We start from the raw sequence: 16,331 nt of genomic DNA, 5'->3' as shown, positions 1-16,331 counted from the left end.
TCCCTGGGGTCTTGGTTTCCATTCTCCCTCCCTGGAATCTTGGTTTCCCTTCTCCCTCCCTGGGGTCTTGGTTTCCCTTCTCCCTCCCTGGGGTCTTGGTTTCCCTTCTCCCTCCCTGGGGTCTTGGTTTCCCTTCTCCCTCCCTGGGGTTTGGAGACCTACTAACCTACAGTATGGGGAGGATTTATTTCAATGGCACATAGTTCTAGAGCCCTTGATGTTGCCACCCCCAGAGATTTCCCCTGTCCAAAGTAAGTCACCGAGGCAGATCACAATGGTATCATCTAGTTGTTGTCTCTCTACAGGCCGATTACACTGATTCCGGCTTTAGCTCAGTGGACTAACCCAGTCTTGTGGCAGGTAGGTAGACCTGAGTTCAAACCCCAGATGGTCACAGACACAGATCATCTAGATGTTGTCTCTCTTCAGGCCTAATTACACAGATTCTGTACACTGACAAGATCACAACAACTTTGTTCCTGAACAACAACAGCTCTGCAGATGAGGACCAATGCTTTTGGTGTTTGGTGGAGAGATGACGCTGGAGATAATTCTGACAGTTGTCCTAATCTGCCCCGAGTGACCACTACCCATAACAAAAAGCAATCCTAAATCAGGAACGTTACTCTGCGATAAAGTGTTCATAATAAGCTGTGTTCAATACTGAAACGTTGTGGTAACGTTTACAGTATAATACTCACAGTCTAAATGGCTGTGCCGGATACCCTCCACATCCTCCGCATGAATGAACTGGTAACACCTCTTCCCTACGATGTCCACTGGCGTCAGGTCCATGTAGTCGCTAATTCTACAACAGGGATTTGAACAGGATTCAGCATGTAGGGCAAGAGAGGAAGCAGCAACGGAAACAGAGAGAAAGATTCGAATGGGGTGTCATTACAGTGTAACCAGACAGGCAATTTTTCTTGTCACCCTGATATGTCAAACTAATGACTCTGAGGCAGATAAGCCCACGTATAACTCAGAACATTCAGGGACAAAAGGCTATTATGGAACCTAGGATGTCTTCCCATTCCACATGATAAAATGCCTATCACTTAGTATTGAATATCATCTATCCCTTCTTTTTTTGGTTCACCCAAAAGCAATCTGTCTACTATCTGTCTTAAATATTGTGCGGTTATTTTCTGATATTTCTAGTCTCCCACAAACCCTATGAAACAGATGAAAGAAGTCCTGATCAGTTTCCTTTTTTATTTTCCCAGAAAGGCTGAGACTATCTCACTGTAAAACTGACTGTCCAGATGTGATTTCCCCATAAATAACTGACTGTCTGGCAGACAGCGGTAAAATACATCTCAGTGATCTCAATCCCGTAGAGATGAGGACGAGTTGCAAAGAAATACAATGCACAAGATGAGGTGTACAATACATCGGCCTATTACTGTGCAATTTCCAAACAAATCGTACAAATAACAACACTGTAGTGATTAGAGTGTAACTACCTACACAGGTATAAGAGCAACGTCATGTCAAGTTTTACCCATGATCCATTGTGGATATATTGGTTGTAAGAACCCCTTTTATGTAGTTGTAACAACATTGACATGGGTGATCAAAGTGCTAACAAATGAGGTGAGTAGTTCTGTGATACGTATTTTATCATCATGTGTATTTTTACTATAATGTGTATTTCATTATCCAAACTATGAATCCCTCATTGAAATGCACTCTTCTCTTGGTGAATACCCATTTATTTCAGTTATGTATTTGACAGTCATGTGGGTAAGGTAAAGTCAAGTCTTACCTATTCTCGCAGTAGACAATGTTGAGGTCCATGTTGACCCGGGTGACAAACATTTGGCAGTCTATGCGCACCTCGTTGATGGTGGGAGGGGGGAGGGCGTGGGCTACCACCACCATGCCCATGATCTGAATGGGTACAGACCGACTGTGGGTCAATGCCATCCGGATTCTCAGCCTGCCTGTAACATGGATCACCTATATGAGGAGAGAGAGAGGGATAGAGAGAGAGAGAGAGAGAGAGAGAGAGAGAGAGAGAGAGAGAGAGAGAGAGAGAGAGAGAGAGAGAGAGAGAGAGAGAGAGTGTTTCAGTCCAAAAGCAGTGATGGAGAATTCTAAACAAAAAATATAAACAGAGAATGGAGGTAGGACACAAATGTTTTCTCCTGAAATGATATTCTACACAAGAGAAGAGAGAGAGAGTTGAAAGTCCTAATTATTGCTCGCTTTAAAGTTTCAGCTAAGCTTTAAAGTCTTTGTAGCTCCATTTTGCCCTAGAGGAGGAATTGAATAGATATGCACACTACACTTTCAGATCCATCCATTTTAATCACTGCCAGTACACCCAGGGGGAATTGTTTTGTAGTCTTTAAACTACTGACACTGGCCTCTCAGTGGCACACCTCTGAGATTGGTGAGACGCGATTATCATCATTCACACAGACAGTTCCTGCTCCCTAAACTCATTCAAAGCCTCAGACCATAGGGGACCTCGGTGCCTCTCCTGCTTCACCAGGGACAGGCAACCCTCAACAATGGGAACGAGACATTGAATGCCAATTGGGATAGAGAGACAGAGAGACATACACACACACACACAAAAAGAACAACCCTATTTCAGACATGGTGTTGTTTTTGGAGCTTGGGAAGCTAACAGAACATTGACATGTTACAATGGCCCCGTCAGAGTGCTGGCCCAGGAGGAAAATGGTTTTGATGGTGAATGATATCTCCTTTTCAAAGGGAAACGATCAGTGATTGTGACGTGCTAGAAGCCATCATCAGTTTCCACAGTTAAATGATACTGACTCCTTTCCCCTGGAGTTTCTCCAGACAAAGAAGAACTGTGAATTGTCATTTCAATCCCATTTTGAATGCAACTAAACTCTGTATAGGACATCCAATGGTATAGTTGAAAAATTTTAAACAGTGTGAGAATGAAAAGAGTAGAAAGTGGGTACGAGCCAAGACCTGCTAAAACACACAAAACAAAATGCTAGGAGAGGCATTTTGGGGCTGAAGATTACAGCCTGTCTAGGGCTTGAAGTCACGCTGCTCTCAAATAGAGTACTGTTTCTTTTTAAGTTGAAGAGTGCAGTGAGACCTTGTTCAAGATCACCAGGGGAATGACTGTGAAGAACAGTTAAGAACAGTAACAGGTACTCTCAATCAGCTACCCATGTATATTATATTCTGTTCAATATGCCCCCCATGATTTGCAGTTACAGTAATTTCTGTAACACGTTAATCAGCTACTGTGCAGAATATATAGTGCATTTGGAAAGTATTCAGACTTTTTCCACATTTTGTTGCGTTACAGCCTTATTTGAAAATGGATGTACTTGCTTTTTCCCCCTCATAAATCTGCACACAATACCCCATAATGACAAAGCAAAAACAGGTTTTTAGAAATTATTGCAAATTGTTCAAATAAAAAAATAAAAAATAAAAAATAATTTACAGCCTTGAGTCTTCTTGGGTATGATGCTACACGCTTCATGATGCTGCCACCACCATGCTTCACCGTAGGGATGGTGCCAGGTTTCCTCCAGATGTTACGCTTGGTATTCAGGCCAAAAAGGTCAATCTTGGTTTCGTCAGACCAGAAAATGTTGTTTCCCAAGTCTTTAGGTGCCTTTTGGCAAACTCAAGGTTTGTCATGTGCTTTTTACTGAGGAGTTGCTTCCGTCTGGCCACTCTACAATAAAGGCCTTATTGGTGGAGTGCTGCAGAGATGGTTGTCCTTCTGCAAGGTTCTCCCATCTCCACTGAGGAACTCTGGAGATCTGTCAGAGTGACCATTGGGTTCTTTGTTACCCCCGTGACCGAGGCACTTATCCCCCGATTGCTCAGTTTGGCCAGGTGGCCAACTCTAGGAAGAGTCTTGGTGGTTCCAAACTTCTTCCATTTAAGAATGATGGAGGCTACTGTGTTCTTAGGTACCTTCAATGCTCCAGAAATTTGTTGGTACCCTTTCCTAGATCTGTGCCTCAACACAATACCGTCTCGGAGCGCTATGGACAATTCCTTCAACCTCATGGCTTGATTTTTCTCTCTCTGACGTGCACAGTAAACTGTGGGACCTTATATAGACAGGTGTGTGCCTTTACAAATCATGTCCAATCAATTGAATTTACCACAAGTGGACTCCAATCAACTTGTAGAAACATCTCAAGGATGAGCAATGGAAACAGGATGCACCTGAATTCAATTTTGAGTTTAATAGCAAAAGGTCTGAATATGTATATAAATAAGGTTAAGTTTTCCCTTCACTGGAACTAAGGGGCCTAGCACGAACCATGAAAGACAGCCCCAGGCCTCCTGAGTGGCGCAGTGCATGGCAGTACTAGCTGTGCCACTAGAGATTCTGGGTTTGAGTCCAGGCTCTGTCGCAGCCAGCCGCGACTGAGAGACCCATGGGGCGGCCCACAATTGGCCCAGCATCATCCGGGTTAGGGGAGGGTTTGGCCGGCAGGGAGATCCTTATCTCATCGTGCACTAGTGACTCCTGTAGTAGGCTGGGTGCAGTGCACGCTGACACAGTCTCCAGGTGTATGGAGTTTCCTCTGACACATTGGTGCGGCTGGCTTCTTGGTTAAGTGGGCATTGTGTCAAGAAGCGGTGCGGCTTGGTTGGGTTGTGATTTTCGGAGGACGCATGGCTCTCGGCCTCTCGGCCTACCAATTGGATACCACAAAAATGTATATATATTTTTAACCCCTTTTCCTCCCCCTATATATGTATATAACATAAAACAACCCCAGATCATTATTCCTCCTCCACCAAACTTTATAGTTGGCATTGGGGCATGTAGCTTTATGTTTGGGGCATATCCAAATCAACACATCACTGAGTACCACTCTTCATATTATCAAGCATGGTGGTGGCTGCATCATGTTATGGGTATGCTTGTCATCAGCAAGGACAAGGAAGTTTTTTAGGATAAAAATAAACGGAATACAACTTTAACCACAGGCAAAATCCTAGAGGAAAACATGGTTCAGTCTGCTTTCCACCAGATACTGGGAGATGAATTCCCCTTTCAGCAGGACAATAACCTGAAGCACAAGATCAAATATACACCGGAGTTGCTTACCAAGACGACATTGAATGTCCCTGAGTTTTGACTTAAATTGGCTTGAAAATATATGGCAAGACTTGAAAAATGACTGTCTAGCAATGATCAACACTCAATCTCCCCCTTTTTCCTCCAAACATAACGATGGTCATTATGGCCAAACAGTTTCCCCAGACCAGAGGACATTTCTCGAAAAAGTAAGATCTTTGTCCCCATGTGCAGTTGCAAACAGTAGTCTGGCTTTTTTATGATGGTTGTGGAGCAGTTGTTTCTTCCTAGCTGAGTGGCCTTTCAGGTTATATCGATATAGGACTCATTTTACTGTGGATATAGATACTTTTGTACCTGTTTCCTCCAGCATCTTCACAAGGTCCTTTGCTGTTGTTCTGGGATTGATTTGCACTTTTCGCACCAAAGTATGTTCATCTCTAGGAGACAGAATGTGTCTCCTTCCTGAGCGGTATGACGGCTGCGTGGTCCCATGGTGTTTATACTTGCGTAGTATTGTTTGTACAGTGTGAATGTGGTACCTTCAGGCGTTTGGAAATTGCTCTCAAGGATGAATTTTCCAAGCTGTTTAAAGGCACAGTCAACTTAGTGTATGTAAACTTCTGACCCACTGGAATTCTGATACAGTGAATTATAAGTGAAATAATCTGTCTGTAAACAATTGTTGGAAAAATTACTTGTGGCATGCACAAAGTAGATGTCCTAACCAACTTGCCAAAACTATAGTTTGTTAACAATAGATTTGTGGAGCGGTTGAAAAACGAATTTTAATGACTCCAACCTAAGTGTATGTAAACGTCCGACTTTAACTGTATGTATTATGTCAATCAATGTCTGGTTGATCCATTCAGAATCACTCTGCATATGAGAGTTCCCTACAGTCCGTTGGGCAGCAAAGTGTTGGACAGATCTAGGGCGGCAGGTAGCCTAGCGCTTCGAATCCCTCAGCTGACTAGGAGAAAAATGTGACATCTTTCAAATAGTTTTAGTGTTTGCTTTAGTCTGCCTGAAACCTGGGTTTTCCAACTTCTCAATTAGTTCCAGTGTGCCAGGTAAGCTCAATCAAGCCCAGCTTTAGTATTTGAAATGATTTGAAATAGTGCTTGAACCCAGGTCTGGCACAGTCTGCCGATCAGGCTCACACATCAGTCAGACAGTATGCTGTCTATCTTGATCAGACCTTAGAGTGACGGCCAGGTAGGTGCTGACACACATTTGACAAGGCTGTTGGTTGGCAGGTTTCAATAGGACATCACAGCAGCACAACGAAACCAGGGCAGAGGAAGACATCTAATGACTACTGGCTGGATGGAACAAGCCCATGATGCTTTGCTCCAGAGGACACCATCCCATGCAAAAATAAAATACACACTGCTCTGCTTCACTCAATTGAATACAAAGGAGCTCTCTGTTAAATAAATAAACATTCAAATGTATTAAAAACGTACAAAATGGAAATTATATTTTCAGAAGCCCAAAGCTTGGGGCATTAAAAGTTAGTTTGAAAAAGACAACTTTTCAAGTAATTGCCACAAAGCAAACGGCGGCTAGCTAGATTGCTGCAGGAGTGCTCTTGGCAAGAACATCATAAGCTCTGGCGAAACATTAAATATGCTCAAGCAGCTAAATGCAAACTGACACGGCAAGGGTTCACAACAGCGGCAGTGAGAGGCAGATGAATAGCATATCTCAATTTAATACAAGCCAACATAACAAAGGGATCAATTTTTATAATTCATGGTTCAGCACACAATGCACTCTCTCCCCCGCCAGTGAATATAGAAGAGGTATACATAAGAAATAAGATTCATCTGTTCCCAGGGATTCTCTAGAGTGCTTTTGAAATGTGATACAGCACAAATAATGATGGAGAACCTTTACATGAGCGCATTAAATGAGATGGGCTGAGATCTGTTTAAAAAAGATGGGTTTAAAGCTAGAGCAGAATTCACTTTGATTTGACCTCCAGAGTGAAGTGGGGATATAAGCGGCCATGATGCGTGCCGCCGACGCTGCCGTGCATCACCTCGGCTTCGCCGCCCGGGTTCTCAGCTGGAGGAGCAGATCACCTAATGCCTGGTGGATGCTGTATGCAAAATTCATACCTACCAACCACCCGCCTGTAACAACACAAGTGTTGACTTAATTTAAAGTAAACGCAATAAGAGGTGTCCTTGTCTGGCCTGTAATGTATGCATGTGTGTGTATGTGAATATTTATGCCTGGGCACCATGGTGTACATACTTCATGGTTATTTGCATATGTCTGGGTGGACATGGAAAACAACATGGGAGATGTAGAACTATGGAAAGAGACTTTTGGATTCCTTCTCTCTCTCCCTCTCTCTCTCTCACCCTCTCTCTCTCTCACCCTCTTTCTCTCTCCCTCTCTCTCTCTCTCTCTCTCTCCCTCTCCCTCTCTCTCTCTCTCTCCCTCTCTCTCTCTCTCTTTATTTGTGTACACAGGGACTCATTATGGATGGGCTGTAGGAACAGAAAAAGGGCACCCAACACTTTCCCACCTCCACCACTTCCTGTCCCTTTTTCTCCTCTCTCTCTCTCTCTCTCTCTCTCTCTCTCTCTCTCTCTCTCTCTCTCTCTCTCTCTCTCTCTCTCTCTCTCTCTCTCTCTCTCTCTCTCTCTCTCTCTCTCTCTCTCTCTCTCTCTCTCTCTCTCTCTCTCTCTCTCTCTCTCTCTCTCTCTCTCTCTCTCTCTCTCTCTCTCTCTCTCTCTCTCTCTCTCTCTCTCTCAGGAAGAGCCACCCATTATCGTCCAAGACCAACGAAACCCAATTTTTGGTGTCAAGTCAGACGGTCAATTTCTTTCTACCTTCTCATTCCTAGTCCGGCAAACTTTGCTACTGCAAATACAATATACAATAAAGGCATTGGAGAGATATATCCAATCCCGCTCCACTGCTGTTGGGTTTACCCTTGAGAACACAAAGTGCATTAGGGTGGGATAATGCCAGAATGAGGCCAGACACAGACAAAGAGACAGAGATGATATGGAGATCCTTGGAGAGAGATAGAGGTATCAGGATGAGGCTGGGCTTGTCCCTGTGTGTCCTTACAGCCCATAGCATCAGCCTTAATCCTATATCTCTGTTCCAAACCCCCAGAAGCCACACATCTTATCAAGTTAATGTTGAGCCTGCTTGACTTTTTCTCGATAAAATAATGTTTTACACCGACAGCTACAATTTTTCTGACATGGTATGAGTATGATGATGACTACAGTGCGTAGAATTACATATAGAACGCCATACAAAATATGAAGAACATGGGCCAGCATTCCTGTGGAACGCTTTTGACACTTAGAGGTTTTGACACCTTGTGTGGGGGGGGGGGGGCAACTCAATATTAGGATGTTGTTCTTAAAGTTTTGTATATTCAGTGTATATACAGTGCCCTGGGAAAGTATTCAGACCCCTTGACTTTTTCCACATTTTGTTACTTTACAGCCGTTTTCTAAAATTGATTAAATAAAAAAAATCCATCTACACACATTACCCTATAATGACAAAGCGAAAACGTTGTTTTTTTACATGTTAACAAATTTATGACAAAATGAAAAAAAAAAAAACTTATTTACATAACTGTTCAAACCCTTTGATATGAGACTCGAAATTGAGCTCAGGTGCATCATGTTTCCCATTGATCATACTTGAGATGTTTCTACAAATTGATTGGAGTCCACCTGTAGTGAATTCAATTGATTGGACATGATTTGGAAAGGCACACACCTGTCTATTTAAGGTCCCACAGTTGACAGTGCATGTCTGAGTTAAAACCAAGCCATGAAATCGAAGGAGCTCCGAGACAGGATTGTGTCGAGGCACAGATCTGGAGAAGGGTACCAACACATTTCTACAGCATTGAAGGTCCTCAAGAACACAGTGGCTTCCATCATTCTTAAATGGAAGAAGTTAAGAACCACCAAGACTCTTCCTAGAGCTGGCCGCCAGGCCAAATTGAGAATTTGGGGGAGAAGGGCCTTGGCCAGGGAGGTGACCAAGAACATGATGGTCACTCTGACAGAGCTCCAGAGTTCCTTTGTGGAGATTGGAGAAGCTTCCAGAAGGACAACCATCTCTGTAGCACTCTACCAAAGCCTTTATGGTAGAGTGGCCAGATAGAAGCCACTCCTCAGTAAAAGGCACATGACAGCTCACTTGGAGATTTGCCAAAAGGCACCTAAAGGACTCTCAGACCATGACAAACAAGATTCTCTAGTCTGATGAAACCAAGATTGAACTCTTTGGCCTGAATGACAAGCGTCACATCTGGAGGAAACCTGGCACCATCCTTACGGTGAAACATGGTGGTGGCAGCATGGGGGGGGTTGTTCCTAAAGTGTAAAATGTTAAAATCCTTGAAGAAAACCTGCTCCAGAGCGCTCAGGACCTCAGACTGGGGAAAAGGTTCACCTTCCAACAGGACAATGACCATAAGCACACAGCCAAGACAACACAGGAGTGTCTTCGGGACAAGTATCTGAATGTCCTTGCATGGCCCAGCCAGAGCCCGGACTTGAACCCGATCGAACATCTCTGGAGAGACTTGTAAAATAGCTGCGCAGCGACGCTCCCCATCCAACCTCACAAAGCTTGAGAGGATCTGCAGAGAAGATTCAGAGAAACTCCACAAATACAGGTGTGCCAAGCTTATTCTTCAACAAAATACTGAGTAAAGGGTCTGAATACTTATGTAAAATTTGATATTTTTATTAAATTTGCAAAAATGTCTAAAAACCTGTTTTTGCTCTTTCATTATGAGGTATTGTGTGTAGATTGACGAGTGGAGAAAAAAACGATTTAATCGATTTTTGAATAAGGCTGTAACATAACAAAATGTGGAAAAAGTCATGGGGCCTGAATACTTTCCGAATGCACTGTATGTAACACCATACTGCTGAGGGAATGTGGATTATAGGATCTCTGTGGCTTGGCCACTGTGCCTCTGGGTCTTACCTTATAGCCTGAAGACTTGATGTGGACACCTCTCTTGGTCAGTGTGGACTTCATACGGATGAAGAAGGAGCGCTCTAGAGTGTTGTCTGGGGAAAGCAGGCTGGGGCTGGTGGACTCAACTGTGGAGGCAAACACACACACACGCGCGCGCACGGTTACTTTACATTACCTGGCCAATACTGTGTTTGTAGTAGTGTTTTGTAGTAAGCCTAAGAGAGGTGGCATGATATTAAGTAAGATGGGCAGACGTAGTAACTTCTCATTGAGTTTCTATCATCTCCCAGGTAATCTTCTAGTTTGAAAAAAACCCTCAATAAAATCAACACAATACAAGTTGCCAATATAAGTTGGACAATGTTTTAATCATGTTCTGTAATAGCGTACAACCTCTGCTTCGTCTAACACTGTAATTGTTCAAAAGTCAAGTGCATGTTTCTTTTCATTGAGCTCAAGTGTAGTATGTATTCTCCATGAAGTACAATATTGCAATTTCATGTAATGGAATACTTATTAGAGTTGATTCACGTTTCTTTTATATGCACAAACAAACAAGCGTGACATTGTCAATGAATTAGAGCTCATCTAACTCTAAACAATGATATTCATCCTTGATTCAACAAAGTTCAAGATCCGAAGTCAATTCTAAACACACGTTTGTCATCTTCGTCTCAACGCATTTAAAAACGACCACGACTGAGGTCAGTCTGAGTCTCAGCTACAGAACACAACGAGGATACCTATTAGTCAAAGGTGAAATGGTCCATTTGTCACTCTGTGTTCCTGTGCTCCTGATCAAGGCTTAATAATCAAATGCATATTCATAACATTCAATCCATCTGGGGGGATAATATAGGTGCAGACAGGCCCGCCCCTTCTTGTCTCGCTGAGTGTGTGTGTGTGTGTGTGTGTGTGTGTGTGTGTGTGTGTGTGTGTGTGTGTGTGTGTGTGTGTGTGTGTGTGTGTGTGTGTGTGTGTGTGTGTGTGTGTGTGTGTGTGTGTGTGTGTGAGTAGACATGTTATACTATACTTTTGGGGACCAGAAGTCCCAACAAGAACAGGTAACGAAGAAAAATTGGGTTGATTATTGATTAAAGGCTATTTCTAAGGGGTTTAGTGTTAAGGTTAGAATTAGAGTTTGTGATTTGGATTAGAATTATGGTTAGGATTCAAATAAGGGGTTAACGGTAAGGTTTAGGGGCCTCCTGAATGGCGCAGCGATCTAAGGCACTGTGAGCGGCGTCACTACAGATCCAGGTTTGATACATGGCTTTGTCGCAGCCGGCCGCAACCGGGAGACCCATGAGGCGGCGCACAATTGGCCCAGAGTTGTCCAGGCTAGGGGAGGGTTGTCCTTTTCCCATCGTGCACTAGCGACTCCTGTGGCGGGCCAGGTGCATAAACTCTGACACGGTCGCCAGGTGTACAGTGTTTCCTCTAACACATTGGTGCGGCTGGCTTCCAGGTTAAACATTAAAAATGTTTTGTAATTCTATGAATCTTACCCAGTCGCCCAAATCTTAAATGCCCAGATAAATCTACCCTGATTGATTTAATATTGACAAATGTTCCACATAAATATTATGCGGTTGGTGTTTTTTGTAATGATTGAAGTGACCATTGTTGCTGTTAGAAATAATAAGGTTCCAAAGACAAACTCACATTTTATTCGTAAGAGAAATTTGAAGTGTTTTAATGAGCAGCCTTTGTTTCATGATTTGTTTTATTTTGACTGGAGCAAGATTGAGTTTATCCCTGATGTGGAAACTGCCTGGAAATTCTTTCATGGTGGTTTTTCCCAAATAGTAAACAAACATGCCACATTCTGCAGGTTCAGGGTTAAAGGGCGGGTTAATCCATGGTTTTCTTCTGAGCTGTCTTGTATTATTCACAACTGTAATCTAGCCTGGGCTAAAGCAAGGAAATCATGTTCTGATGCTGATTGGCTTATTTTTAGGCAGTTACGAAACAAGTGTTCTTTTCTTCTCAGGAAGGCCAAGTCTGAATATTTTATGTCTGTTACCACTGATAACCTGAATGACCCTAGAAAGTTTTGGTAGGCTATTAAGTCTATGTCTGGTAACAGTAATGTTAATGAATTACCGTTGTGTTTTGAAGGACTCTGTTGCTGTATATGACAAAACTGAAATGCTGAATTGTTTCACTGAGCACTTTGTATCATCTGGTAGGCTGTTTGATTCAGTGTCCTCTGTCTCTGTACAACCCTGTGTGGATGAACCAGTGAGAGCTGGTCAAACTTGTAGCTTTTTGCCATTCTCAGTGCCGGTGGTACATAAAGCCCTGAAATCCTTAGATCAGAGAAATCCTGCAGGTCCTGATCTTTTGGATCCCTGCTTTTTAAATCTGGCAACTGATTTCATAGCTGAACCACTTACATATCTGTTCAATCTAACCCTGGAATGTAATGAAATTCTGGAAATCAGCATTTGTCCTACCACTTTTAAAAGGGGGAGATCCAACTCTTTTAAATAATTATAGGCCAATCTCAAAGCTGTCACCTCTGGTGAAAATACTTGAAACACTTGTGCGTCAACAGCTAAAATGGTTTTTATTTACTAACTCTATTTTTATCAACGTACCAATCGGGCTTCAGGAAGAAGCATAGCACAATTACAGCAGCCATGAAGGTTTTAAATGATATCACTGAAGCCCTTGACAAAAAAACAGCACCGTGTCTCACTTTTTATTGATCTCTCTAATGCTTTTGATACAGTTGATCATGCTATACAAAGGCAAAGATTGTCGAGTGTAGGTCTTTCAGAGCATGCAGTTGCATGGTTTGCTAACTATCTGTCTGATAGAACTCAGTGCACTCAATTTGATGGGCTTATGTCTGTTAAATTGTCTGTCTTTAATGTGTGCCCCAAGGCTATGTACTTGGTCCTCTCACTATTTATATAAATGATTTAGACAAAAATGTCCAAAATGCGCAACATTTTTATGCTGATGATACTGTTATTTACTGTTGTGCCTCGTCAACAACAATCAACAACTTACAAAAAAATTTAAACTGAAATTGGGATTTTATTTTAGGAATAAGGCCTGTTTTTCTTTTGAGAAGGAAGGAGGCTAGTATCAGCTACATTTATGCCTTTACTAGACTATGGGGATATTTTATATATGAACGCTTCCACTCAGTGTTTGAGATCAATTGACACTCTTTACCATGGTGCATTGAGATTTATTTTAAACTGCAAAACCCTTACGCACCACTGCACTTTGTATACCAGGGTTGCCTGGCCTTCTCTAGTCACTCGTAGGCTCAGGCACGGGTATACTTTTATTTACAAAGCCATTTTGGGTTTACTACCTTTTTATTTGGGCATTTTTATTGTTCAGAAATGTGGTGAGTACTCTTTTCGTTCGCTCGACTTTATCCTGCTAACTGTTCCAAATGTCCGAACTGAAAAGGGCTTTTATGTACTCTGCGCCATCGTCTTGGAACACCTTCCAAAATACTTTGAAACTGGAAGAACTTGTCCCCATTGGTATTTTTAAATCACTGGTGAATGATCTTGAGACTGATTCCCTGACCTGTCAATGTTTTTAATTAGCTGTTTTTGATTTTGTTATACTCTTGTGAATTCTATGGTTTTTACTAGATTACCTGTAGTTTTTCATGTTGTTTGTCTGTAATGTTTGTAATGACTTGGTGCTGCCTATCTTGGCCAGGACGCTCTTGAAAAATATATTTTAAATCTCAATGAGCCCTTCCTGGTTAAATAAAGGTTAAATAAAAAAAAAATGGATATCACGAAATTGGGAAGAAAAAGGGGTCAAAAATACACAACACATTCAATAAAATATTTTTAAAAAGGTAAGCTTCAGGTTAAGGTTAAGGTTAAGGTTAGGTTCAGGGTTAAGGTTAGGTTTTGGGGTTAAGGTTAGGGTTAAGGTTAGTGTTAGGGTTAAGTTTAGTGTTCGGGTTAGGTTTAGGGTTAGGTGTTAGGGGGAATAGGATTTTGAATGGGAATCAATGTTGCGTCCCCCGGTTAGTTAAACAAGACCGTGTGTGTGTTTGTGTTTGTGTGTGTGTGTGTGCGTGTGCATGCGTTTGTCTCCCCTGACTGTCTCTGTCCCCAAAGCTGGACAGGACATTAGACAGCCTCCACTTTACTCTACAGGCAGACAGGCAGACACACAGCCATGGACAAGACTAGGAGATTACATTGAAATGGGATTACTAAAACAGCACACCTGGAAAATCCGGTTTTCTGCTACTCTGCATATAACAAGGCTGCAGTGACTTTGGGTCTCTGGAACCGGAAACAATGTGATCAGTGTAAAGGAGGAGGGTGGGGAAGGAGGGATGAAGGGAGGGGTGAGGAGGCCGGGGGGAGGGGGTGAGGGGTGGTGGTGCCATTCTCTTTCACAAGGCGACGTTTTTTTTCTCTTCTTTTCTGAGGACATGAATTAAATGTCATTTAAAATCTAACCAGTCCTTTATCACTCTGGGGAGAAGCCAGAGCCATGTTATATTTAGTCATTTCATTTCTTCTGATTAAATATGAATTACTATGAAATTTTGCTCATCATCTAACACAGCAGAATACGCCAACAGCTTTTTAATACACTGTATAAGCAGCAGCAGCCACAAACTTCAGCAGCAGCTCTAGGAGTTTAATTCGCCTCTCTAATCCAATCACATCAACCTTATTTCTCTTATCACAGATTCCCATTTTGAATTAAATGAGCTCATTAGTTTTAATCAAAGGCAGAGAGATCAAAACGTACACTTAAATGCTTTAGATCAGAGCTGCCAGTCAGCTGCAGAGTTCTATTTTACTAAAACACAAGATCAGAGCCTCTTCGAACTGAGAATTTTCATTAGGGAAGGAGGGAAGGCACGAGCCAACCGACTGGCCTTAAAGACACAGGGCTCTTTTTTCACCCTACGGACGTCTAACTAAAGCAACATCAGAGTCATTTGTGAGGGGTTGGAGGGGTGTGGTGTGTTTCACCACCAGTGGGCTTCTGTTAGTTGGCGGTTATGATGTGAATGTGAATTATAGACTGGGCAATTTACGAGTCAGACACGTCGAACGCCATTGCAATACTTTCTTCATCAAACTAATGGTAATATCTGGTCTGTTGGAGCATTACTCTGATTATTATAGTGTGGCACAGGGGATAATTTGTGTTCCTAGATAGAGAGGCTGATTTCACATGATACTGTATTCGTCCCAAAGGGCACCCTATTCCCTTTATAGTGTGCTACTTTTGAGACTTTACTCATAACGAGTGCACTATATAGGGGAAAGGGTGCCATTTGGGACACACCCGTGGTTCTATTGTGAGGGTAGCCCCAGCCCAATGAATGGTTTTTGATACTGCATGGGAGAATAATGATTTACTGTACTGTAGGTATGTGTTATAGGGTTGTAATACATTAAGTACCGTGCTAACACGTAAACCATAGAGTGATTACCACCTAATCGTGTGGTCAAGTGACCATATTGAGATCCATGCATGTTTATGTTGATAGTAAAAAGAGAGCAGTGCCCAAACCTTGAAAGGTTAATGTAGCCTACCACATCTTTACATGTAGAGTAAGCATCCGTCAAACATCAAGTGCCAGAGCACTTTGCAGTGAAATGTTAAACTATACAAGACAATAAGCTTTACAAGCATGGATCGAATATAAAAAATGACACCATAAAAGATTACTTCTTAAAAAGAGAAAATTATTTGTGAGCATAATTTACGGTTTGGCATGGTCTTCCCGTCTGGATTCATTTTCCTGATGAAAGCCCTCAGAATGAAACGTCTCTGTGTGTAAGTGATGAGACGTTAAAAGTATTACTTTCTGTGCTGTGGTGTCGATTGTTGACCATCATCAATAACCCACTGGCAGTTCTTTATCCCCCTGTTGCTCCTCTCCTCTCCCTGACAACCCCCGTCACCATACCATTTCTACACACCTGGGACGACTCAGAGGAGGAAGCTGCTACAAAGCCAAGACACTTCTACAAGCTACAAGCTCCCTGTCTTAAATGACTTATATACCTTAGCGAGGCTCCCATACTCCGGCTGCTAATATTCCTCAATTTACATTTATATAAATATTAGTACCAATTCAAAGCGTCAAGCATTTAACGCACAGATAAATCAAGATAAAGTGTATAGCCCATGGCTCAGGCTCAGTGTGTCTGTCCTCCATATCTAGACGCGGGGAGGTCCTTGTCTCGCCCCGCTCTGATGAATGAGGGCCTCTCTCTGTACATTAGTAATGATATATAATGCACCAGGCCCTGTACTAATTGGAAGGCTC

The 16,331-nt window shown here is 42.4% G+C and overlaps 1 protein-coding gene across 5 annotated transcripts in view; it reads right to left on the bottom strand.

Moving 5' to 3' along the window:
- Nucleotides 1–16,331, bottom strand: part of LOC124001919 (neuronal PAS domain-containing protein 3-like) — a 406,591-nt gene that overhangs the window by 14,000 nt on the left and 376,260 nt on the right. For all 5 annotated transcript variants that reach the window (XM_046309078.1, XM_046309079.1, XM_046309080.1 and 2 more), the window contains 3 exons: nt 10,043–10,161; nt 1,769–1,962; nt 702–808 (listed from right to left, as the gene is read on the bottom strand). In XM_046309078.1, coding sequence (XP_046165034.1) covers nt 702–808; nt 1,769–1,962; nt 10,043–10,161 — 420 coding nt within the window. The remainder of the gene's footprint in view (nt 1–701; nt 809–1,768; nt 1,963–10,042; nt 10,162–16,331) is intronic.

The sequence above is a fragment of the Oncorhynchus gorbuscha genome, linkage group LG17 (genome assembly GCF_021184085.1).
Source record: "Oncorhynchus gorbuscha isolate QuinsamMale2020 ecotype Even-year linkage group LG17, OgorEven_v1.0, whole genome shotgun sequence".
NCBI lineage: Eukaryota > Metazoa > Chordata > Actinopteri > Salmoniformes > Salmonidae > Oncorhynchus > Oncorhynchus gorbuscha.
The sequence above is the reverse complement of the archived record's forward strand: the minus strand, read 5'-3'. Positions and strand labels throughout refer to the sequence as shown.